Raw genomic sequence first — 27,391 nt, 5'->3', positions numbered from 1 at the left:
TGGGATGCAAGCCAGGGTATGACCAGCCCTGGCTGGGTCTCCTGGGCCAGGGCTGATGAACCCAGGATACATCACTGATGAGGCATCCCAGCGCATCCGTAGGATGTATTGTTCACTGTCCACTGATAACAAGCTGGATGCTCCCTCTCCTCTTTAGTCTGCAGGACACACCGTCCATGCTTTCCAGAAACTAGTTCACATTTTCATCCAGTTTTCCACTTTGCCCCAGACCATTTTACATGAGCTTTAGACAGACAATGATTTCTGGAAGTTTTTTTCTGCGTCCGTTCAGTGGATTTCTCGTAGAGAATCATGACTGCTTTTGATGCAGTGCTGCATTAGAACCCCAAGATCACCAGCATCCAGCTTGACCTTCAGCTTTGTCTCTTATGTACAGAGATTCAAATGTTTTGATTACATATTCTTAATATTTGTCTCAGATTGGTGAACATCTGTCCATCTTTCCATCTAAGAGATTCAGCCTCTCTGAAGTGCTCCTTTTATACCCATATGTGACCTGTTGCCAATTAACCTCATTGGTTTTCAAATACTCCTCCAGGTGTTTTTATTTATTGGTAGTGGTGGTAGTGGTAGTGGTGGTGTGCGCAGTGTTACTTTTCCAGCCTTTTGTTGCTCCTGTTCCAGCTTTTTCAGGACGTGTTGCTGCCATCAGATTCACTATCAGCTCATATTTTCCATCAAATGGTAAAATGTCTCTGTTTTAACACCTGATATGTTGTTTATGAGATTTACAAATCTTTATTATAAGCATTCTGTTTATATTTACATTTTACACAGCATCCCAGCTTTTTCTGGAATTCTTATTGTATTTCCAGCATGTTTAAACTCTTTGCGACTTGTTTTTTGGTGAAACCTAATTTACATCTCATAAGTTATCTGATGGGTTTTTGTTTGTTTGGTCGACATTCTTTGTGGTTCTTCAGTTAAATTTGCAAGAAAATATATTAAATACCACTTCAAACTGAAAATCTGAACCATTGACCCTGATCCTGCCAAATGGGTCAGTTCAGTAATCCTTAATCCATTGCAACACCCTGATAATTTCAGCCACAATACTTTGTAAATGTGTTTGACATTTCTAATATGTCTTTGTGTGGTTCCATTAAAACTTAATGTAAAGTATGGTGGTTTGTTACAGATTAATTTACCCAACAGCATATACAAATAGAGCTTAAATCATTAGTTTAAATGAGATATTGAGTGATATATAATTGTTTCTATGTAGAAATGTCAGCTGTATCTGTGACAAGACAGTGTTTTTTTTTTTTTTTAGTTTTTTTACCATTTCTTTTAATATTATCATGTTGGCTATAACAGCTTCCTTATATAGGAATGTGCTTTTGTGTGTGTGTGTGTGTGTGTGTGTGTGTGTGTGTGTGTGTGTGTGTGTGTGTGTGTGTGTGTGTGTGTGTGTGTGTGTGTGTGTGTTCAGGGTTCTCTGCTTCAAAGTTTGCAAACAAACAGTCAGTGTATCTATTTATTATTAAAATTTACATCACTCAAACTTGGAGTTAAATCCATTTTGACTCTTGCCACTTTCCCCCCACCACTGGACACACATTCTGTCCTTAACTTTTCAAAACAACGATGGCTTTCCTCCTGTCTTCTGCTTTTTTAATTCATTCTCCAGTTAGCTGCTTGGATCCCTGAAGATATGGAACTTTCTGTTGTCCCAGCCCAATAAGGCAGGTTGACATGATTCCAGACGTCACTGCAGGCTCGTCATCCCGTGGAGAAAATGTGTCCACCGTGGCTGTCAGTCCCATCTGCCGTCAGCATCAGCTGAGGCGGCCTCCAGCACTTTCAGCCAACATGCAGGCCATGGTGAGCTGTTTCTCTTTTACTCACTCCACATAACTCATAGATTACATCTACAGTTCTGCAATGTCTTTCATAGCTTTTCCCCAGAGAGTGCTTTTATTTCTCTGCCATTCATGCTCTTTCTCCATCATTACATGTTTTTTGTGGTTGTTTTGTTTTTCTTTTTTAAGTGCTTAGGATACATGAGTCCTGCTTTTAGATAAAACACTTCCTTCTTCTTCCCTTCAAGTGTGCTGTACTTAGCGGTGGAGAAACTGTCCTTTCTATCATTGTGTCCCCTGGCACCTCTGCAGAGAGTTTTAGAAAGAAAATAATTTAATTTGCATAATTTAAGTGGGATATCTTACTTTTTTGGATGGCATAGGTGCAGTCCTGCCATGCATGTCTGAAACGTGTTGCATTCGCTGACTGACTTAAACACAGCAAGTAAATGTCAATCCACTAAAAATGCCCCAAGAAGCCAGTTTCCAGTTTCAAAAAACAGTCATTTTATTGATCCTGATGACTGAAAGTCTTGCTCATGCAGTCTTATGGTTGCTTATTCAGCTCTCATTGCTGAGGGAATATAGATGACTAAATTAAAAAATATATATCACGTAAATGTAAAATTTTTCTCCAGTCCAGCGTGCTGTTTCCAAAGCACTTGGGTTCCTGAAAGGATGGAGTTGAGTTGTCATGGAGATATTCAAGTATAGCCACACAAGGTTGACCATCGTATATCACTGTTCATCTATTCATTCATCAGAAGATAAGAGCAAAGCATCTCCATGACAACAGCATATCCTCTGAGGCTGGCTGGTAATGTGGATGAAGGTTCAAGAACAACTGCGTTAGTATATGCTGAAAGATTTTTGTCAAGTGGAGTGAAAAGACAGAACACTTCACACTGATGATATACAGCATCTCACAGAAGTGAGTGCACCCTTCACATTTTGCTAATATTTCATTATATCTTTTCATGGGACAACACAGCCTGTAGCCTCAGTTTCCTGTTCTTAGCTGACAGGAGGCACTGGTGTGGTCTTCTGCTGTAGCCCATCTGCTTCAAGGTTGGACGTGTTGTGTGTTCAGAGATGATGTTCTGCAGACTTTGGTAGGAACCAGTGCTGATTGGACTTCTTGTTACCTTTCTATCATCTCCAACCAGTCTGCCCATTCTCCTCTGACCTCTGACACCAACCAAACATTCTGGTCCAGACAACTGCTGCTCGCTGCATATTTTCTCTTCTTCAGACCATTCTCTGTAAACCCTGGAGATGGTTGTGTGTAAAAATCCCTACATCACTAAATGAACTGAGTTGCTGCCACATGATTGGCTGAAGTTGAACAGGTGGGGGCTGATAAAATGCCCCCCCCCCTTCAGCGACAAAAGAAAAAAGTCTCCATACATTTAAAAAAATAAACCACCAATTTTTATCTATTTATCTTATTTTTTTACTTATTTATTTAGTCATTTTTACTGAAAACATTGAGCTGCAGTGGCCAGCATCAGGGTTCTGAGGCTGACAAAATTCACCCGGACATTTCAACAAATAAAACTGATAAGAGGGGCGCAGCCGTGGGAGATATACACTCTGAAAGGCGGGACATGGTGTGACAAAAAACAGGCACTGGCCCTTATCTGATGCTTCCAGTACAGACAAGCTTCTCAACTCTACTTCGGTGCTAGTTGCTCTCAGTCTTGGTGACAGAGATGTCTGACTAACAGACAAACCACCTGAACTTGCATGAGGTCTGAAACTGAATTCACCAACACCTGAAGATGAACATGAAGGTAAGACTAAAGTCAGTAAGAAGGTAGAAGATTGACATGTAACTTAATTAACCAGCAGGATTACCAGAAAAGAGTACTGTCAACATTATTGATTACTGATAACTGGTTTAAATTGTTATTCAAACTCAAAATGATAAAATAAATTATAAAAAATTGAATGTCATCTCTAAATATAAATACCAACTTGTTCCGTTTTCTATTGTTAGAAACTGGACATCTTTGGGTTGTTGGTTTCAATGAGAAATGACGGATGTGTCTCAGAGTCCGTTTGTAACAAAAATAAATTTCCCACACAGTGAAAATAAATAAATAAATAAATAACTGTTCTTTGCAGCCCTACCCTTCTCTCATAATGAAATTCCCACAGTATAAAGATAAATTTGTAATTAATTAAATTATGTCCACAAAACTAATGGCAGGTTATCCAGGAACGTTTTACAGATACATTAAGAGCATTATTTTTTACCACTAGAGAAGTTTTCTTCATCAAGCTGCATGTCAAATAGATGTTTCCTCTCGGGAAACGGCTCAGCTGATTTTGAAATTAAAATGTTGGCTCCAGTTTTAGTACAGAAGTCTTGTTTGTCCCGCCTTGGTGTGTATATCTAACCCGTCAGCATATTCCCATCCAAAATCCCTCACTTTGACAAAATGGAAGGAAAAGCAAAGAACTGAGAGTGAACACAAATTGACCACTGCATTGTGTTTTTAAAAGTCCAACAGGTTCAGGAAAAACGGAAAGTTGAGTTCATGGTTCAGGCTCTCGTAGTGTCTGCCGGCATGTTTCATCTTCAGACACCACCCAGTCCTCAGCATCAGCTACGGCCTCCATGTTTTTTCCAGCATCCAACCGCGAACACTCAGCCCTCTTTTGATGAGTCCAATCAGCACAGAGGAGAGTCCATCCCAGTCCAACTGGATGCACACTTCCTGGGAATCTGATTGGCTGATGCTCGGAGACCGGCATACCAGTTCAGATCAGTCCTCCTCGTGAAACCTGGAGACAGGGTTTGGTGACAAATTCAGTTCAATTCAGTTTCAATTAAATTAAATTCAATTCAGTTCAGTTCAGTTCAATTCAATTCAAGCCATTTCAAGTAATTTCAATTTATTTAAATTAAATTCAATTCAGTTAAATTTAATTCAAGAATTTAATTTAATTCAAGTAATTTCAATTCAATTCAAGCCATTTCAAGTCATTTCGAATTTAGTTCAAGTCAGCTCAAATCAATTCAGTTAAATTCAGTTAAATTCAAGTTTGACTAAATTCAGCTCAATTCATTTCAATTCAACTCATTTCAATTCAAATCAAATCAATTCTGTTCCATTACATTCAATTCGTTTTAATTTGTTTTAATTAGGTTAAATTTGATTTAATGAAATCTGATTTGATTTAGTTTTATTATATTTTAATCAATTCAGTTCAATTAATTGTTTCAGAGCGAGTAATTTCCCGTTTCTGGTCTTCATGCTTAGCTAAGCTAATGTAGCAGCATTGTGTCAGGTGGTCAGTCTGCCCCAGGACAATATGAATGACATTCATATCGTGGGGTTAATGAATAATGGATTCACTGAAAAACGTTTTGGGTGCCTTGAAAGTGCTGTTTAAATCTAATAATCTAACTGTATTACAATTAAGCTAATAACTAAGCTAACAATCTTTCTCAAATTAAGATGTGAATAAAACGATGAGAAACAACTTCACCTCATTTTAAGCTGAGGAGATCTTTGCTGCTACGTCTGCGACTCGACCTGCTCGGCACCCACCACCCGTCTGATGCTCTTGACTGAAAGGTACATCTCCTCCTCAGGATCATAGTAATAAAACTTACTTAGGTAGGAAATCAGAGGTCTGCAGAGAGGAGGATAGAGAAAAATAAGATTTCCACTTTCCACAACTGACAAAGAAAACAGACCTCCAGGGGACTCAGAATTCCACATTATGTGTCTAACAACAGCTTCATTAATCACAAAGTTGCTCATCATAGAGGGACAGAAGACAAACTGTGGATAGAAAACACAGGACTGAGTGCAGAATTCCAGCGTAATCCAGCCAGTGTTGATGTATTTTAGGCTGGACTGAGCAGTGGACTCACCAAGATCCCAGCAGACTGGCTCCTCAGCTTAGTTCTCTTCAAGCACAACAAAGAAATATTTTTTTGCCTCCTGCATTATCTAAATAATTGTGAACTTTATAATTTAGATCAGTGGAGTTTAGATCTTCAGCTCAACACACCTTGGTATGAATCAGACAGTCTAATGTTTAACCTAACAGCGTACCAGAGCCACTCTGTGATTAAAGCTGTGATGAAACCACATAAAACAAGAGCTTTTGTGGTTTTAAATGTTCACATACTCAAGTATTAACAGGATCCCATGAGATTTGGGAGCCGAGTACCTGGGCAGTGGAAGCTCTTGGATGTGGTCGATGCGGACTATTTGTCGGATGCAGAAGCGACAGAGGTGCTGTAGCGACTTCACGTTGCTGAAGCGAGATACAGGATACAGCAGCTGAACCGGAGTGGGTGGAAGTCCTAAAACAAACATAAACATTAATTGACAAGGTCGGACCCGACCAGCCCCCCAACCTCACTGTGGTATGTCCTCTGGCTCTGGGCATGCTGGTAGCCCAGTGGCTAGCCCACTTCCAGCTGGTTGACTTCTTTTCTTACTATCCTTCACACTCCACCTTGCCATGTCTGTGTTTAATATGTGTTTTCACTTCATATTGTCTCACCATGTTGACTGTTCACTAATCAGCCTTATTCAGCCCTCCTGGGCTTTGCTCATTGTGTCCCTGTCCTACCTATGCGCAGCAATACATAAGCTTTCTCCAGTCGCTGCTTCTTTGCCTGATTTTTAATGACATTGTGCTGTTTTAAGCCAGTGGTCTGCCCAAGTGCTTGTTTGTGTCAGATTGCAGACGTCCCTGGATCGTTCTGGTTTCTCCTTGCCTTGCCTACGATTGACCTCTTTTGCTTTACGGTTATCTGGACATCGACCCATGCTCTGACTCTTGACCACCGACTCTCGCCTTTACCTTAAGTACCCTGAATTGTAGCTGTTAACATGTAGCAAGGCTGCTCGTGTGGCCTCGCTCCCAGCACGGCGTGGTTGCTGCCCCTCAAATTTAATTACAAACAACACACACTTCACAAACAGTCGTGAGTGGGGAAAGTGAGGGCAATGGGGTCCTCTCACACCCCTGTTGCCTGGGTGCCACCGGGGTTGGGCAGAGGGAGTTGGTTGCCCCAGGGGCCGGGATTCTGGCTGGCTATGCTGATGAGGGAGCTGCTGGGGGTGGTGGTGGGGGCTGGATTTGGGGCTTGCTGTCCTCTGATCCAGTGGGGATGTCTCCCACAGGGCTTGGTGGGAGGGTTAAGTGTGATGTAGGTGTCTGAAAATGAGTGTTTTTGGGTACAGTACAGTGAGTGAGGGGTTACGGCAGGGGTGCCAAAGTTCAGTCCTCGAGATCTACTACCCTGCAACTTAGATGATACCCTTCTCCAATATGCCTGAATCAAATGGCTCAATTCCCTCCTCCACACGTCATTCAGCTCTGCAGATGCCTGGTAACGAGCCATTCATTTGATTCAGGTGTGTTGGAGAAGGTTGCAGGATAGTAGATCTTAAGGACTGGACTTGGGCACCCCTGGGTTACGGAGAGAATAGATAGGGGTAACGCGTGGTTGGGAGTTCCTGGGGTGTGTGGCTGGAATATTGGGGTGGGTGCTGGTCCATGCCAGATAGATGTTTTGGCTTGCTGTGCCCTATAACCGCTGGGGGCCCGGGTGGGGCCTTCCTCTGGGCGGGTCCAGGGTCCTCTTCATGGTGGGGTGGCTTGGGTTATGCTCGGGGATTGCTGCTGATCATCCGGGTCTCTGGGTCACCCTAGGCTGCCTCTAGCATCTGGCTGAATTTCCAAGTCCTCAGAGTTATCTGTTACAGTGAAACTAATTCTCCATGATTACTTCATCACTACCAGAGCCCCACTTAAACATCTGATACATTCCTGGTCTAACATGCACATAATACTCTATTTAAACAGCATGACCCTGTAAGTAGCCTGCAAACAAGGAGATAAACGTTGCATTCTTAGTTAAGTTATGGTGACATCATTCACATTTGGAGAGTATCTCTGTTCCAGGTTCACTGTAATAACTTTTCACTGCAATTGCAGACAAACAACAATAATAAAATTATACATAATCTATGTATATACAGAGTTTGCGATATGAAGAGCTCTGTTCAGATGAGCTTCACTGAGACAAAAAAAGGGGAACGCTAAAAATAAGATATAAGATCCATAAGATCCCTGATGTTTCTTAAATTAAAAGAATAGCATTATTTTTTCAGGCATGTGTGCTTATCAGCTTGAAACATTGATCACGATTAATTGCTTGATTTTCTGTGATTAAGCACGATTAATCACATGTGCAAAATTGGGGTGTAGAAAAACGTGAAGACTATCTCAGGCTTCAAAATGGCCCACTCAGGGGGCGTCCCCACGATGTGGAATTGCAGTAAAACTGCAAAAGCATTTTATCAATCCACCCTTTCATCCCCACGAAACCAGGGATTAGCCTCCATGAAACTGATCATGTGTGAAACCAGGTACCAAGGTGGATAGGATTGAAACCTCCACCGTCAGTGGTATTGTGAGGACAGCATAATGCACCACTAGAGGATATGACGTCAGTGTGATGAACGTGCGCCAAACACAACAACAATAATCGCGTCAATGACCAACTGTGTTGTGGTGGAGCTCCAGACTGTCCTGGCTTGTGTACAGCTTTAGCACCAAAATGCAAGGCTTTTACAACACAGTGCTGTGATCCTGTACCATCAACAGCGGGAGCAAGCAGATATGTCATTATCTGCGCATGTGCTACGTCTTGTTCTAGCTCTGGAGTGTTATTCTTTAATCATCGTAGCGCCCCCCACAGCCTTGTAGCATGTAATACAGAAATTTCGTGCAGTTGTTGAAGCCTTTCTCCTACTTTTCGTCACTGTTTTCACACCTGAACCGGCTTCGGTGCCGTGTGGACATTTTTAGTGTTATTTAGGAGTCCTCCTAGTGGTGAGATAAGATTCTTTGTGAATACGGCCCTAGGATTAGAGACGCGGCTCAGTTGTTTAGGATCTCTCTACCTATCACTGCTGCCTTCTTCTGCAGCTTGTCAAGCACTACGATGTCCAGTTGGTTAGCCATCATCAGTTCATCAGTCTGTATCTTGCTGCTCTGGACTTCCAGACAGAACTTTATACAGACATTTCTGTTTACAGTTCCATCCATCTGGTTATGGCGCTCCGTACATGACATACCTGCTCAGATCTTCCTCTTTGCACAGCCTGTACCTAGCATCCTGTGTGCTGTGGTCGACCCCAGCCTCTATCACTGTGGCTCAGGCAATCTGGTTATACCCTCCATGCATTGTGATTATATAAATGTGTATATATATATATATATATATATATATATATATATATATATATATATATATGTATGTATATATACAGATTTTTAAATTTAGATATAAATTTTTTAAATTTTTACCTGGAACTCTGGAGCGCAGAAAGTAGAGGAATTTCCCATTCTTGGAGTGCATGATGGCACGTTCGATGAATTCCACCACTGAGTGGCAGCGGTCCTCAAACTTTGGGTGACACCACAAGCTGAATGTCCCTACAGGCAGAAAGATTTAGCAGGGAGAACACATTAGCAGAGTTTTTAGAGCTGGAATCAAACTTTTCACCACAAAACAGTAAGACCTGATTTCTGGTTCTGGCGGCTAGCTCCAGAGTTTCTGTCCCACAGTGATGAGACAGACGTCTTTGTAACCAGCAGAGTCTCTGCTGTCATGTGACTCCTGGTTTGTGTGGAGAAATTAGTAGAAGCTCTAAAGTGGACAGAGCTGTTCTCGTGGTTTTGGGGGTTTGAACTGTGTTTGGTTTGGATGCCAGTGCTTGGTAGAGTCTTTTAGCTGAGTTTCTTTTCGTCATGTTGCTATGCTACAAGTTAGCATTGTTGCTTCCTGGTGTGTGCAAACATCTACTGAAGTGCATACTTCTCACGCAGGGGGCTCTCCTCTAGAAGAGGTTAAAGGGCAGAACTATTCGAATACAACATATTGTATTTGTTATGCTAAATAATATAATAATATATATAGGCTAAATAAAGCCTGAATGATCTTGGTGGTTGCAAACATGATGCATTTTCATCTATCCACATTTATGTTTTTGTCAGTCGCCCAACATGTTAAACACGTGAGGATGCAACAGTTTGGGTAAAATTTCCCTTTTACTTTCATACCTCCACTGAAGTTGCTGTAGCCTGTAAACACCTGTAGTCCAAAGACGACCCACCACAGATGAAAAAAACTTGCTGACATCTGTTTGTTTTCTTTTTTTGTCTCTTTGATGATGTTTGGACAAACTGAGTGAAGAACAGTTTTATGTGCATCCTCATTTCTCTGCATGGTGGACAGCAGTCAGCTTGCATGAATGATTTTCATGGGTTGTCGTGCTCATGTGCGCTCACACAGAACATGTGACGCGCACCAATGTTACACGCATCAGGTGTTGACTGACCAGCATATGGAGCTATGTGAGAGGGTTCTTGAAAATTTATCTCTCTATATTTGTGAGACCCACCAGTTTTTTTAATTATCTTATTTATCATCATAATTTTTATTGGTTTTATAGATTTTCTATATTATCTAATTATATACTTTTCTATTTATTGTAAATAACAACAATTTATGTGGCTCTGTTTTTGTTTTGTTTACCCAAGTACACTGTTTTTATGACCTACTTTATTTTATTTTACTTAATTTGATCATTTTTATTAAATCCTTTATCTGGGGGTGTACATGTGTTTTCTTTGTATGTGTGTGAGTGATTGTGTGTGAGATTGTGTGTGAAAGAGACTACAATGAGAGTTTTAATTGCTGTTATGTACTCTGATGTGTGAAAGCTTTTAAATTTGGTTTTTTAATCATTTGTTTTTAATATGTAAAGCACTTTATGTTGCTTTGTGCATGAAAGGTGCTCTATAAATAAGATTTGATTAGAGTTTTTAGTTTAGGTATGTAGCTGTGATGGTGATCCCTGAAGGAGACTATTATCTGTACGTGTCTGCTGGGGACAGTGGCCTCAAATTTATGTGTGTTTATCCATTTCTTTGGTTTTATTTTATCAGTCTCAGATGTACAGCACTTTGTATCAGATGTCTAAGGCTTTATATATAAATTGATGATGATGATTTTTACTGTGCAGACTCTTTGCATGTACTCTTAACTCCTTTCCTAACCCCAACTCTAACCCTGGGTTAAGGTGTCACATTTGGCTGGTCTTAAATCAGGTCTTTTATCTGTAAATGTTGTTTAGCCCTCATTGTTTTGGTGGTGTAAGAAAAACATCCAATAAAATCCAGATGACCCAGCTTTTCATTGGCACTTAAATGCACCATGTACACATAAAACTGAGTCTCAAAACCCCTCCTGCATTCATGAACTGATCTGTGCATGAATATGGTTTTGTGCATATCAGGCAGTTTGTGCTCACCTATTTAATCCTTTGTCTGTGCAGGAGCATTTTTTAAAACAAAATTATTACATTTGTGATACTGAAGGAAAAATGTGTGTAAAATATTTTTTTATTCTACTTTATTAATCCCAAGCTGGGAAATTCTTTCTCTGCATTTAACCCATCCTAGTTGCTAGGAGCAGGGGGCTGCCAGATTCCAGCGCCTGGGAAGCAGTCGGGGGTTGAGGGCCTTGCTCAGGGGCCCACAGTGGTTTTTACCTTTGTTGCCAGCCCGGGGACTTGAACCCAGGTTCTCCAGACCCTCTGTAACCACACCCCCCCCCCCCCCCCCCCCTTAATGTTTGTGCATTTTGTAATTTGTGTATTTTTTTATTTATTTTATTTTTTCATAAATGCTTGATGTGTGTGTGTGCATTTAAACACACTTTTGCAAAAAGTTGCACACAGTTTACAAACCATGTATTTCACATCACAAAAATGTTGAATTGATTTTCTCTCCATAAACAAATTTGTCTTGGAAGGTGAGTAATATGCACCACTACTGTTGGATAATGAATAAACAAAGCTAGAACATGTGTGTCTCACCTCGATAGTGCTCCATACGAGTGTGGTGTGTGACTCCTTGCGACCTGAAGCTGAGGCTCAGGATGTACCGAGGGTCTGAACTATCTCGGACCAGAAAGGATCCATCTGGTTTGCCCTTCAGCTTCATCTCTGCATCTTCCCAGTTCATAGGACCCCAATACCAGCCGCACTGCAGACAGAGACCACAACAAAACATCCAGGAGCACAATGAGAGGCGATTCTACTGTTACTGGGTTTTCTAACATGCTGAAAATAGATGGAGACCTATAGCTGCCACCCATGAACACAAGAAGCTTAACTTATGGATATAAAATAACTGGCTACACTGGGGTCTAACGGAAAATGATGAACCTGAATCTAAACATAGATGAAAACACATAATTTTGCCACTCAGCAATCAAAGTTTGTAACATTAAAACTTTTATTAGTAACAAAATTCCAGCTCCCAGTTCTCAGTGATAGTTAAAAACATGACTATGTAGCTCCAGGCTCAAAAACAGGATTAATTTATGTTTATGTTTATTCAGACAGGTCAAATTCAGTTCACAAAAGCATACATATAGGCAAACCTAGCCGACTGGTGTGTAAACATGTTCAAATAATGACAGTTTCTGTCAGCTGAGGAAACCAAGCGCACCACGAGCAGCAGCTCCAGAATGAACGAGGAGCGACTTGATTGTGCCAAGGAATCAGGGAGTCCGACTGAACTATGAACTATGATGTATATGTGTATATATAGTCATAGATAAAGTCAAATATGTAGTCATACATATTAGTCATATTCAGCATATATGCCTTCCCAACCTCGGTTAGGAAAAGCCTGTCATCTCCCACATGAGCTGCTTCAGGTACGTTTTTATTATAAACAGGTACAGCATGATTTCTTACAGAAGCATCCCTTTCAATTTGCATCAGAAGGTAAATTTTCCTCTCCAGAACCAGAGATGCTGATAGCTGAGAAAATACTTCAACAGTGAAAAAGCGTTTTGATATGTCGCTGCTTTCTCTGTAATCCACTCTGCATCACCAACTATGAGTTTCCGCATCAGCTCTGTATAATGCTTTTCAAATGCTATTTCCTCAAAAACTTTGAATAAAGCCCCCACCCTTGCCTAATTGTGTTACATTGAAGATTGACATGTCTGCCATCTAGTGGTGGAAAGTGGTGACAGGCACTTTGAGAGTTAACAAATAAAATATGAGATTCTTCACATCACAAGTTTCCAAGCATTGAAAATGTCTGTAAAAACAGACTTACCTTCTCCAGTTCTCTCAGACTGGCAGTAAAGTTGCTGGCTTCAGACCGCCGCAGGGCACACAGCACAGGAGGCGGAGCCTGTCTGGTAGGGGGTGGAGCATCAGCTGGCAAAGGGTTTGAATGAGGAAGTGCCCGGAGGAAAGCGTCTAAATCAGAGAATTTAAAGGTGTTAAATGAAGCATTTTAACCTCAAGTCAGAGCTTCACCTGGCTACCCCAGACTGGTCTTACCATTGAGGCTGAGACTGTGGTGGATGGTGGCATGGGAGGGCGGAGGAGGAGGGGGGAGAGGCAGGGGGAGGGACTGCAGGGAGGCGCCCATAACACTCACAAGGAAAGGGCCTGGCTGAGGCCCAGCTATGTCATCTGGAAGAAGGACAGCAGGGAAGGATGAGAAAACAGAGGAAGGTAGAGGACAAGAGATGACAGGATGGAGGGGTGAGGAGGAAAAATCAGAAAACAATTAAAATATCAAGACATGGAGAAGATAAAGACTAAAAGAAATTAAGAGGAATTTTTTTATCATCATTATCAGAAAGAGTTTCTGTTGACCAAATTAACAAAATAAAGTTAACCAGTTTGGTTCAGGATCAAGGCCATGCCCTCATGGTGAAGCCACGCCTCATCACACAAAAGCCACGCCTCTACATCACCTGTTATTACCTGCTGAGCCTATTAGACCTGCTTCACTCACTCAGATCTGTTCATCCTGTTCTATTTACCCCACCCACCCTGTCCTCATTCATCCTACCCCCTCCATTAATCCGTCCCACCCCCCCTACCCTCCATCCATCCATCCATCCATCCATCCATCCATCCATCCATCCATCCATCTATCCATCCATCCATCCATCCTTTCCTCCCTTGTCCATTCATCCCTTCTCGCCTGGTGCTATTTTAGATGCTGTTCTTGGCATCTATTATCATTCTGGTCTATGTGTTATTAGAACATCTACTGGGAGCACAAGGAAAGACGATGTGGTCATGAAGTTGGGTTTAGTTGTCCTTCTTGTTCAGATGTCTACGACGGCTTTTATCTTGCTTTGTGTCATCAAAACAGAACAAAGACTCACAGAGAGGACTGCATTTTAGTATAAATGTGTACATAAAAATGCAGAAAAATCCCCAGCCTTTAGTTTTAAGGCAACAAGAAGTATAACACATATGTGGGTCATTAAATAACACTCGCTCGCAGCCAAAAGCTGTATTAAAAGGTCAGAAAATGGACATTGAATGAGAAAAGAAGCTCTGATGTTGAGGATTAAATTAGTTACACACAACAATATTGCTTCCAAATGATCAAATCTGAATTATTATCCTGTATTTACCAATCAGCGCTAGCTATATCACCAGAAAGATCTGTAGAAGAAAAATAGACAATCAAGTCCTTAAAAAGCAAATATCAGCTAAAAATGTTTTTCTCTGACGAGTTGTTTGGCTGTGATGAGAGCAGCAGGCCTTTTCTCTGCTTCTCTTTCACCATCGATCCAGTTTTTAAATCAAATCTGCACATTGCTGCTGACCTTCCAAAGCTCCTCAAATCAGATTAGAGCAGATTACAAAAACTTGTCTGCATCAGAGGTTCCGGAAGCATCCGACAGAAAACAAAATGAATCAGTAAGTGTTGGAGTATTAAGAGAAACTGCCGACTTCAGTAAAGCTCACAGTGAAGCTTCCTGCAGCCAGAAGTTTAGAAATGTTTGGACTCAACAAACAGAAAGAAGAGGATACCTAACAGACTGAGACTTCGCCGTGGAGGAGGGGGTGGAGTAGGAGGGTGTGGCGTGTTTGTCCCTCGCCGTGAAATATCCACATCCACCAGAGAAACAGTTTCACCTGAAGCCAGAAAGCAGAAGCACACGAGAGGAGACATTTTAAAGAGGTGAAAAAGACATGTATATGTGTGTGCTGCACCATGTTTATGTTTACATGCAGCCAATCAGCCCAAATCACTGCAATACAGAGTGGCATCCCATCCTGGATAAGTGAGATGCTGCAGATTCTCTGTTTAAAGTGGAATCCTGCAGCTGGTTGCTGGCAGAGAACGAAAAACAAAATCCAACGTTTGCAGCCAAATCCCAGCCGTTTGCTGACCTAAAGCTTCTGTTTTGGTTGGGAAACATCACAGAACATCTGGGTTAAGGATGAGCTGACAGGACTTCAGGGTTCTTCAAGGTAACGTCTAGTTAACGCCCTGAAAGGAAGCAGTTTAAATGTTTTGCTTGCGAAGGAGGTCCTTATGAAACTGCATTACTGTGAGTAATGTGGAGCACCAAGATGTACTTCTGAGCCTCCTGGAGGTTGTGAAAAGATTCTTATGAAGTCAGCTGAATAATTTTTGCCAGCAGAGCTCCAAACCTTGTCATCACTTTTACCTGCAAGCATTTTGTCCTAAATCCTGTCTTGTCCCACCTGGTGCAGCAGCTGCAAAGCTAAACTAGTAGATTCAGCTAAAGGTTACAATAAGAAGCAATTACTACTCAGATGGAGAATGTTAGTTCATCCAGTTCTGTGCTGGATTGTTCCCAAACTCCAGTTTGTATGAGAAGCTGAACTTTTCTATATTTATGTTTCACGCATTATATGTGTTTCAGCACTAGGAAAATAAAATTTTTATCAATATGAAGCCTCTGACATTTTCAATAAGAACAATAAGTCCAGTGAACTCATCGTCATGTTCTAGAAAGCAGGTGGAGATGATCTGAGCTTTGTGACATGGTGCATTATCCTGCTGGAAGTAGCATCAGAAGATGCTCCACTGTGGTCATAAAGGGATGGACATGGTCAGCAACAATACTCAGGTAGGCTGTGCTGGTTAAACCAGGCCACGTTGGTACTAAGGGGCCAAGAAAATCTCCCCCCACCATTACACCAGCAGCAGCCTGAAGCGTTGATCCAAGGCAGGATGGATCCATGTTTTCATGATGTTTCCAGCAGATTCTGAGTCTAGCATCTGAATGTGGAGCTGAAATGGAGACTCATCAGACCAGCAACGTTTCTCCATCTTCTATTGTCCAGTGTTGGTGAGTGTGTGTGAATTGTAGCTTCAGTTTCCTGTTCTTAGCTGACAGGAGGCACCCGGTGTGTCTTCTGCTGCTGTAGACCATCTGCTTCAAGCCTGGACATGTTGTGTGTTCAGAGATGCTGTTCTGCAGACCTTGGTAGGAACCAGTGCTGACTGGACTTCCTGTTGTCTTTCTATCATCTCCAACCAGTCTGTCCATTCTCCTCTGACCTCTGACATCAACCAGACATTCTGGTCCAGACAACTGCTGCTCGCTGGATATTTTCTCTGCTTCAGACCATTCTCTGGAAACCCTGGAGATGGTTGTGTGTAAAAATCCCAGTAAATACTCAGACCAACAACCATGTCACAATCAAAGTCTCTTAAATCCCCTTTCTTCCTTATTCTGATGCTCAGTTTGAACTTCAGTAAGTCGTCTTCACCATGTCTATGTGACTAAATGCTGCCATGTGATTGGCTGATTGGACATTTGCATAAACAGGAAGTTGAACAGGAAGGTAGATCTGGTGAAGTGGACGTTGAGTTTATCTTCAATTGTTTTAATTTTTTATTAATTTTTATTTCAATTTTGCTAAATGATTCTTTTTCTCATTAAGGCCAGGCTGTGCAGCCTTTCCCCCCTTAAATATAACTTCATCTACTTCTTTCTGCTTTTTGTGTCATTTCCTTCAATTCTTTTTTTTATTTCCTATTTCAGACCAACTATCATATCTCCTAAAATTAGTCCAACAGCATTTACAACTTTAAAGATTTTATTCTCAAAACTTATTTTAAGTCATGACTGGACAATGTTGCCATGCTGACACTTCAGATTATAATACTGTATATTAAGTTTATTTCATAATACCAGGAAATAAGGATTAAGCGACTGCACAAAATATTCCCCCAAAACCATTTCTGTCTGAAACTGCAAAACTTCTGAAATTATTTTGACGTTTTGTTTTTTTAAGAGTCACATCTGCTGCAGACACTAATGGGCTGCAGCTGAGAGTGCTTCAGCTCAGAGCACTGCATGTCTAAAGCGACAGACTGTCATTTGTTTGTTTCTGAGCTCAGAGTAGAGATGTGTCCCGGACATGTTTGGTTTGGTGCTTTGATAGGAGTCAAAAATGACCATCACAAAACTATAAATTTACCTCATTCTAATGTTATACCTTGCATGTTATGAAACTAGCTGTTCATTTGTACACACAACTCTACAGACTTTATGTTTTCTGTTGAGCTTTTTGCAGCAACGTCATGGAGAGAACTGAAATCTGAGTGCAACCATGAGCCGGTCAATGTCCCTGCAGATTATGTCTCGTTTTTCCTGAAGTCTCCAGCAAACAGGCTTGCACTGCTAAGACGAAATAATTACCTGATCAGTTAGATCACTGTGTGAGTAAAACTATTTTATGTATGACGCAAACGTTTGTGCTTTGAAGAACACAAACTTTCTAAAGGCCCCCTTTGCTTGTTTACTGGATAATTTATAAATTATGTATATTTAGTCAAGTTTTAAGATATTTTGATTTTTTAAAAGGGTTGACTCAGGTGTGTGTTTGATGGAGCTTCCTCCTGAAGTCTGAACAAAACATATAAAACTCTTAATGACCAAGATCCACTGGATCTTAAAGATCTCAGAGTTCCAGATTTTCCCATCAGAGCTTCACTCTCAGACTGCGGGTTCACAGTTCGTGCCTACAGGTTCTAAAAGTAGAACAGGAGGCAGAACCTTCACTTATCAGACCCTCTCTGTGGAACCAACTCCCAGCTTGGCTTCAGGAACCAGAACCAGCTCCCAGCTTGGCTTCAGGCAAAAGAACCAGCTCCCAGCTTGGCTTCAGGAAACAGAACCAGCTCCCAGTGTGGCTTCAGGAACCAGAACCAGCTCGGCTTCAGGAAGCAGAACCAGCTCCCAGCTTGGCTTCAGGAAAAAGAACCAGCTCCCACTTTGGCTTTAGGAAGCAGAACCAGCTCCCAGCTTGGCTTCAGGAAAAAGAACCAGCTCCCACTTTGGCTTTAGGAAGCAGAACCAGCTCCCAGCTTGGCTTCAGGAAACAGAACCAGCTCCCAGCTTGGCTTCAGGAACCAGAACCAGCTCGGCTTCAGGAAGCAGAACCAGCTCCCAGCTTGGCTTCAGGAAAAAGAACCAGCTCCCAGCTTGGCTTCAGGAAACAGAACCAGCTCCCAGCTTGGCTTCAGGAACCAGAACCAGCTCGGCTTCAGGAAGCAGAACCAGCTCCCAGCTTGGCTTCAGGAAAAAGAACCAGCTCCCAGCTTGGCTTCAGGAAGCAAAACCAGCTCCCAGCTTGGCTTCAGGAAACAGAACCAGCTCCCAGCTTGGCTTCAGGAACCAGAACCAGCTCGGCTTCAGGAAGCAGAACCAGCTCCCAGCTTGGCTTCAGGAAAAAGAACCAGCTCCCAGCTTGGCTTCAGGAAGCAGAACCAGCTCCCAGCTTGGCTTCAGATCATCTTCAAACTTTCCTTCCTGATAAATCTCATAGCAGGTCTGGCTTGGTGACCCTGATCCATTCTTTAGTCCTGCTGCTATAGGGCTGAGGCTTCTCTATGCTGGGGGATGTCCCATGATGCACTGGGCTCTCCTCTGGGGGATGTCCCATGATGCACTGGGCTCCTCTCTGCTCTCTTTACTCTCCATGTAGAAATATCTGACATTATTGTTGTCATTCATTTGTGTTTCTCTTCTTCTTTCTTAGCAGGAATCCCTGGCTTAGCGTTATGCTGCCTCTTTCCTGTCCTCTCCACCCCCAACTGGTCCAGGGAGATGGTTCTAATGGAGGTTTTCCTTCCTGGTTCTGGGGGAGGTTTTCCTCTCCACTGTCTCCTCATGTAGTTTAGGGTGGAGGATTGAATCAAAGAGAAGATTTGATTCAATCCGTTGGTTTCCTTAGTTAGCTCATTATTTTATGAACTTGTTTAAATGAACACATTGATGTAAACTGGACTGATGTGGATGATATGATTGATTAGTTTGAATTGGATAATAACTGTACTATAATGAATTGGATTGAATTAAACTGTGTCTTTATGGGTCTTTAGGAATAAAGCTGACATTAACTAAACAAAAGCTACTTTGTCTGATCCTCAGAGGTGCAAGAAAAGTCAGAACAGAAAACAGAGTGCACATGCAGATCAGTCGAGTGAAGAGGCCAAATTGGGGAAAAAAATAGAGGATTTTCTGTGTGGAAAACAGGCATGAAGGTAATTTTTGGTTCCAAACAAAATCTATTCATTAAAAAATCTAAACTGCAGTGTAGAGCTTGGCAATATATCGAGAACTTCATTTATCACACGCGACATGAAACAAGGTAATATCATTAAGATAGCTTGTTTTAAGTCAAAGTATCCTTTCTTTTTTCACAACTGTATTTCTATTGAAAAGAATTTTTCATTCATTTTGTTTAAAGCTTTAAATTTAATTTATAGCTTCTTTCATTTCAGTCAGCTGTTTTAATGCACATGTGCTGCTGATCCTTAATAAAAGTGCATTTACAACTCAAGGCTGTAAATTAGAACTGTCCCTTAGATTACTAGACAAAAATATATGGAGACATATATTGTATACCATGATTCAGGTAAAAGATACTGAGATATGAATTTTGGTTCATATCGCCCAGCCCTACTGTAGTAATACTTAAAGTACTGAAGTAAAGTAGAAAGTTTACAATTTTCACTTAAGGTATAGAATAACTTAGTTTTATTTAATTTGTTCCCACTATGTTTCGCTCCACTGGTGACAAAACTCAAAACTGGATGAGATCAAGCAGTCTCATCTTCAGTTCAGATATGTTTGTTTGACCTGTGTGAACACGTTGACTCATCAGTCATTACGGGAATGATCAAAATATATAAATATGACCAAAATGCTATTTTGAGATAATTGTTTACAGACTTGTGTTGGATATGTCTCCATTTTTTCAAACATTTAACAAGTTATAGTATTATCTGATTAACAAAAAGGCCTTTCCAGAGTTTGGAGCTTTTGCACACACTTTTTTAAGGTCATAAACGAAGCCGCCCCTTACCAGTGAAAGCAGAGAGGGAGGCAGAGAGGGAGGCAGGGGAGAAGGCACTGTGGGCCCGGGTCATTCTGGGCTGGTTCAGGCTGTAGGATGAGACAGAAGAAGACAGTACAGAAGAAATGTTAGTACAACTAACAAGCATCAGAAGTTTTGAGATGAAGCATCTGGGTCATGCAGCTGTTAAAAATGTTTGTTTGGTGGTCTTTGGTCTTTTTGTGTGCTGCTGTAAATTATATGACAAAGATAGAGGTTAACAGGTTGCAAAGGTTTGAAAAATCTATTTATAAAAGCATCTAAATTTTGGAAAGATGCATCTCCAGCTGGAAGAGTTAAATCTGAATGGATCTTCATCAGAGCAAAACAATGAGTGTTACTTTCTTGAATTATACTAAATGTTTTGTTTGTTGGCCTAGTTTTGCACTTCAGCCTAATTTGACCACTTCTGATCTTGATTAAAGGCATAAGAAGGAGGAAAATCCAGTGTGTCATTTTAATGTTGTTTTAATTTAAACTGTAATCTGAGATGTCCAGCTGTAGATTCTCAGCTTATTTTCTCCTCTAATTTCTGTGTGCAGCTACTCTGATATGCAACACTGGATTGATCTTCATATGAATGTCAAGAATATTTCATGTTTCTCAAAATATGTTTTAATCTGTCAGGCTTCCCACCTGTCAGCATCCTGTTCGGGACCCGATGCGCCCACCATGTCCACCAGACTCCCGGCAGAGGATACTGAATAAGTCACTGAAGGCCTCTTATCCAGGAGGTGACTGGTGCCGCTGCAGCTCTTAGTTCGGAACAGCTTACTCAGTCGGATCTTTAACGAGCCCTTTTTTGATTTTCCCGGAACATTGAACGTTTTTCCTCCACCTGCAGCTCGTCCTGTAGGGGTTCGCGGTGCGCTGACGCACCGCTCAGGGCGCCTTCTGGGGGTCGACGCTAGGCTAAGATTTGGGCTCGTGGCCCACGGCGTGCTCTGGACAGGTGTCGGTAAGTTGGCTGATTCTTGGGTGGCAGCCTCTGAATTCAAAGCGCCCGCCTGCGACAGGCGGTTGGACACGGTCCCGTGAAGGCTGCACACCTGGGCACCAAGGTGCGCCGCCGCTCCCGCTTCGGTCGTCGCCGGGGCCATCTCTTGCACCTGCCTCCTCACCTCCACTTGGAAACTGCCGATAGAGAAAGCTCCGGACATTTTCTGAACTATCTCCCGCTTCCTGTTCAGCAAAAACTCGCGGCGTCCCTTCTCATCGTCCGTATCATCCTCCGGGCACTCGTCCATTGCCAAACCGTCCACATCCCCGCTTCCCAGCCCTTCCAGCACCAACAAAGCATCGCTGGTCTCGGTCGGGTCATCGCCTGGCTCTACTCCCCCTCCTACAGATCCGTGCACACTCTGACACGAGCACCTCGGTAGCTCACCTTTGAGCAGCATTTTGGGTACCGCACCAACTTCCAGCTCTCCGAACCTCCGGGCCAGCTCGAACACGGCTCCCTCTCTGTCCACGGTGCCGCATCCCCATTTAGCGTCGATCAGGGAGAGAGGGTTGGATCTTTCCGACAACCCGGGCCACTCGGGTGTGGTGGTGATAAGCCGATGTCGGCGGCACAGCTCCGCTGCTCCCTGCATCTCTGCAGACACTGTCGGATGAGCCCTCCAGGTCTGGTCCAGCAGGTTCTGATGCTGCCGAGTGTTGTTGTTGACAGCAGGTCCGGAGCAGCCAGGTCCTAGACCAGGGTCCAGCGCATCCTTCGACTGATTCAGACGGTCTAATTCTAAAATCCCGTCTCCATTTCGCATTATATTGGAGAATACAAGCAGCTGAGGCCGTAGGCCGGAACTGGGGGCGAAGTCAAAGCCCTGGGCCTCCATGGAGCTCTGCGGCGGGGGAGTGGTGGACAGCGGGGCTCGGCCCTCCGTCACCCCGGAGTCAGGTGCAGCCTCGATGCTCGGAGGGGCTTTGTTCAGGTAGCTGCTGGGATGTTCGAGGCTCTCCGTCGGTTCTCGGCTGATATCCAACCCCGCTTTGACGCTGCTGTGAACCAGGACCTCCTTACCCAGTCCTGCCACCACTCCTCCGGGCGGCAGATTCCCGTTTTCTGCGTCCAAGCGGTCATCCTCGGCCGCGGAAACCAGGCGCATCAACACGAAATCGGGCGACATATCTTGCGTGTTGTTCATAATTACTCGACAGGATCACGAGATGAGAATTACAAGGCGATCTGCTCTTCACATTGCTAACCGCGGGGATTTCGTTCCTATAATAAAGAAAGGGCCAAGCCGCTCCTGCCTCCCATTACAGGCTATAGGCTGTCAGCGAAAATGCCAAAAAATGGATCAGGCGATCTTTTCATCCTCCTCCTCTACGACAGGACAACGTCCAGATGTGAAGGATCGGGGGATGACAGCAAATTGCTCCCGGCAGCAGGCAGACCCTGGGTCAGACATGCGGTCTGGTTTTAGGCTGGCGGAATAAAAGCCAGCAGAGTCTCCGGTCAGTGACCACAGTCTGCCTCAGTGTTCCCAGCCAGGCCCCACCCGCTCCTCCGCTCAGCCTATAACACCACTTCATGAGCACCAATGATGAGAACCATAAATTCCACTGTGGCATTTTAATGTCACAGGGTTGGTTACCCAATTCCGCCTCACAGCATGAGTTTTATTTTATGTCTTTCTAAAAACACAAAGGCAGCTAAAATAGGCTGCAGGGACTAGTGATAATAATAATAATATTAATAATAATAATAATAATAATAATAATAACAAAGTGAAAAAAACTCGACCCTTTAGCCAAGAACTTGTTTTTAGAAACAGCTCTGATGTACAATATAAAGATATCAGAATATATGTTAGCATTTATTTTAGATGCACCCATAAGGACCAATGAGAGAATATCACCCACCATAAGGAATATAAAATACAATAAATTTACAATAAATTTAGTTTTCAGGAACTTGTACCAAAAATGGCATACTCCACAAATCAACCCACCAGACAACAATATTGATCAGTTTCTCAGTAACATCAGCCTCCCAAAATTACATCATGAGCAGGTTATGGCTTTGGATTCACCTCTCGCAGGAGAACTCCATGAAGCCCTCCAGGACATGCCCAGTAATAAAGCTCCAGGCACAGATGGTTTTCCAGCAGAATTCTGTAAAGAATTGTGGAATACATTGGCACCTAAGATAATATCAGAAATGAAGGAAAATAATAATTTACCAACAAAGATCAACTCTGCCAACATCGGCTTCCTGTTGAAGCTGGGCAAGGACCCCGGCTATCACCCAGTATCACTCATAAATGTAGATCTCAAAATAATCAGCAAAGCTCTTTCTACACTCTTAGGGTTCTCCATGAAGGGCAGAAGTTCTACCCAGAACCATTTGCGTCTGAAAATCCCTTTTTCATTGAAAGGGTCTATCAAGGGTTTTTCTAGGGTTCTCTGTAAGAATAAGGGTTTCTATACAAACACCTTTAATGAAGAGAACCCTTTTTTGGAAGAAAAGTGAAAGTATGGGTGTTAGGAGATCATCACCCTCAAATATTCATGTTTTAAAAAGTATTTTTAATGCACATGTCTGGAATGCTCTCATCAATTCATTTTACTGTTTCTAACAAAGTCTGAAATTTCATGTCTTGTCATAGGCTAGTTAAATGTATTACATTTAGCAAAACAGTGCTCCAAGACTGGCTTTTGAACCCAATCTCCGTGATAGATAACTGTGCTGACCAGTCAGGTGAAGAGTTAAACCATGAGGCTGACTTCCGGCACCATTTTTATAATCGAGCCAATCAGAAGCCACAGTGTAGATGACAAAGGATGCACAAGGATGCTCGCCCAGCAGGACAGCATTTTAGGGGTTTGCCTTTGCCAGTTAGCCTGCAATTTAGCTGCTGACACTTTCCAGGAGGCATGAGCTTCATTGGGCGTTACCATGTGTTCTACAACATGGCTGCCGATTGGCTGTCATAAAAATGGGTTTAGAAATCAGCCACATGACCAGCCATCTTGAACCATGTCTGTGCCATTTGTTGGCAAATTTCCACCATGGATTTTTGTAGTTGATCACCTTGTTAGAGAACTACATGCTGTGCAATTAATACTTAAACATTTAACAGCTGTACACTTGCATAAAATTGTAGAGAAATTCTAATTACGTTTACCTGTAAAGGTCATTGTACACTTTAAGTCTGTTCTGACATTCAACAAGTGAAATATCCCGTAGCTTTTTGCGAGTAGTGTATGCCTTACTATTTATTCCAATGGGATCCAAGCTCCAATCCACTAAACCTTTAACATACAGGCACCCAGTTCAATTAAATCAGGGTAGGACAGGTGTACCAGGTGTACCACTGAGCCCTTCCACATCCAAAAGAATATATTGAATGAAATGATCAATTTAACCAGTAGGGGTAAAAAAAGAACCATTAAATTATGTAAAAAAAAAAAAAGTCAAATAGATAAATGTGGGGTTCCTTTGCTACAAACCATAATTTTGTCTGTCTAATGTAAAATTAATTTTGTATGGGATATTGAAAAAATTCAGATTTTTTTGTCCTTGATATTGTCCATGAAGATGAGGTCCAAATTTTTGGCCTCCATCTTGTTAAAGAGGTAGTGCAGCCAAAAATATGTTTTTTTTTTTTTGTTTTTTTTTTGTTTTTTTTAAAACTTGTAAACAACACAGTATTACTTAATTGTGATAAAAATCACATATACTGTTGATAAAATGTGTATATATATATTTTTTTTTAATGGGATTTTGAGGGTTAAAAATAGCTCATAACGCCCCCTACAGCCTTTAGTGACATAGAGAGGTTATCTACTTCACAAGAACATTTTATGAACCTCACAGCCCCTCCCTGCAGCTGCAGATAGGCGGGTCCTCGTGGTGCAGGCATAGAATACACGCCCACCAACACCAACTGTAATGGGACGGATTTGTGCTTCGGAGGGTGTAAAAGTAAGACCGGACTTTATTTTTTACCTGCTGATCCTCATCTGGCGACAGACAGCTGCTCAAATCATAGCAGCAGCAACTTCCTGCAGCTGCCACAACCTGCCACGAGTCTCCACGGCTTTCCAGAGCTGCTGGAGCTGCTGACAGGCAGCTAACAGCGCTAACTGCTCAGACTGATGCACTTCAGCACCACCTGGTTCATGTGTAGCTGAGGAGGTTCAGGAGGGAAAGTCTTCCACCTCAAAGACGCTCTGTGGCATAGCTGCTTTATGAATTTCACTTTCCATCTTGCCAGTGAGCTGAGCTGCTGTTTGTCATCCATTTCTACCTGTGTATCCCGACCCGCCCGCTCTCCACCCCCTGATCACCCGACACCTCCCACCCCAACTCTTGCAGTTTCAGGCATTTTCCAAATTTGGCTGTGGGTAGAGGTACGCAAAAAGTATCAGGATCAGTTGCTGGTTTGCGGCGTGTACAAGATGAACCTTAATGATTACTGTGTCCAATACACAAGGAAGTGTGTTGCCTTGAAGCCAGGGGATGAAGTAGATTTCCACCCACTGGATGACAAAGATGACAATAAAAACCTGTTTATCACTCAATATCACAAGTCAGTAGTAGATGACTTTAAAGAAGACTGATGCACAGTGAACATTTCTCACTATAAAAGAAAAGCTTCTTGTTTTTCTTCTGTATAAATGTGTGGGGTTTTTTTTTGTTTTGTTTTTTTTAAAAGAGAATGACGTTGACGGAGCAACACTTGAAATTCTTACAAAGAGAATGACAGAAAGATTATTCACGTCAATAAAAAAAAGAGAAAAAAAGCTCAGTTATTCAAGTGTACCTGAGGTCTTTGTCATCGTCATCATCATCATCATCCACAACAAATGAGAACAGGTGAGCTGTGATTATGCAGCATGCTTGTCAAATATCTAGTTCCACGTTATTTTGCAAAGCTCAATCTTACACATTCCTGTCACTTCCCAAATTACAAAGGACCCATGATGAGGAAACATCAGGACTTGCTGCAGTAAGGGGGTTTGCTTTTCCCGAATCATTAAAGGATGCACTTGAAGCAAAGGACCCACAACTTTTATCCCATCAAAGAACCAGGATGAAGACAGTTCTGATTCAAGTGCTGTGTGACACTTTCAGCAGCCAAACAATGTAGGTTACTTACTCCAGACTTAGCTCACATTCTACTTGGTATAATGTGTTTTTCTACATTAAATAGGTTATTGGGGTTGCCTGGCCACACAACCACACTATTAGGTAGACTGATTTAACAGTTTATATAGGAGCTTTCACTGATATTATAATGTCTTGCCATAATATGTATAAAAACACATCCAACCTTTTGGTTCACTTATTCTTGAATCCCCCACTCAAGGTTTCCCTCTGCCAAACAATACACTGAGATTTTAGGCCAGTTCATACACAGGCATCCATTCATGCTGGAGAGAGCTGGTTCAGGATATGTGAGTGAGATCAAAATTATTCTGTTGTTCACTTAGTTTCATATGGTTTGTGTTTGCATCCCACTCCACCAAATAGTTGTAGTACATATTGTTCTTTAAGACTTAATAAATTTAAGATGTATAAACCTACACACATATTTAAACTCTTAGAAAAATGAGTTAGAACTTTACAAAAACATCTTGGTGATGGCAGATCTTGGTACTAGTACTGAGGACAGGAATTGTTTTCTGACTGGATTATCTCCTTCACTAAGTGATTCTTCTCTTGGTTGTGTGATGCTCTACATATATCTCTAAAAAACAAGTTAAAAAAAGAAAGGCGACCCTTCTTTTCTAACTCAATGGTGTAAAAGATGAGTGCAAAATTTGCAGGATCTGGACGGAAGTGGCCTTGCCAGCGTCTCCACATTAACAGGCCACCTTTATGTACAGGTAACACCATTTCATTTCACTCATAAATGTATCCTGTACTGTAGCATACTGCTGTTTTGTTGAATGCATCATAGGCTTGGGAAGATGAAGAAGGTGGAGAAGACGAGAGGCAAAGGAACGCAGAGGAAATTATGGAAAAATTTCTTGCACTGAAGCTTCTCAAAATAGTTGGTATGTTCAAACATTTGCTGTAATAGATGGCATTTCATGTGTATTGTGGTATGATAACCAAGTACCACTATCACAAAACTAAACTACAATCAGCTTTTAAAATCTATTGAGGACAATTTCACACGGTGGAACTCCCCACCCATATCACTCATGAGGAGAGTTGCCCCTATTAAAATGATGATTTTACCAAAAAAATAAATGACCTCTTCTCCATGGTACACATAAAACCATCCCCTGCGTGGTTTAAGTCATTAGACTCTCACGTCTCTAAATTTGTTTGGAAGAACAAAC

The 27,391-nt window shown here is 42.0% G+C and overlaps 1 protein-coding gene across 2 annotated transcripts; it reads right to left on the bottom strand.

The window, feature by feature from the left end:
• Positions 1-3,939: 3,939 nt before the first annotated feature.
• Positions 3,940-22,576, bottom strand: socs7 (suppressor of cytokine signaling 7). Of its 2 annotated transcripts, XM_041982744.1 has the most exons (10): positions 20,726-22,576; positions 20,060-20,139; positions 14,738-14,842; positions 13,238-13,372; positions 13,008-13,153; positions 11,750-11,918; positions 9,174-9,302; positions 6,015-6,150; positions 5,322-5,468; positions 3,940-4,613 (listed from the first exon to the last, which is right to left on the bottom strand). In XM_041982744.1, exons 1-9 carry the CDS (start codon positions 22,234-22,236, stop codon positions 5,351-5,353), a joined length of 2,529 nt encoding a protein of 842 aa, XP_041838678.1. In that variant the 5' UTR covers positions 22,237-22,576; the 3' UTR covers positions 3,940-4,613; positions 5,322-5,350. The 2 variants fall into 2 exon arrangements, with proteins under 2 accessions (XP_041838678.1, XP_041838679.1); XM_041982745.1 differs by lacking the exon at positions 14,738-14,842.
• Between the last annotated feature and the right edge of the window lie 4,815 nt (positions 22,577-27,391).

The sequence above is a fragment of the Melanotaenia boesemani genome, chromosome 4 (assembly GCF_017639745.1).
Source record: "Melanotaenia boesemani isolate fMelBoe1 chromosome 4, fMelBoe1.pri, whole genome shotgun sequence".
NCBI classification, from domain to species: Eukaryota; Metazoa; Chordata; class Actinopteri; order Atheriniformes; family Melanotaeniidae; genus Melanotaenia; species Melanotaenia boesemani.
This window is presented reverse-complemented; position numbering and strand designations above follow the sequence as displayed.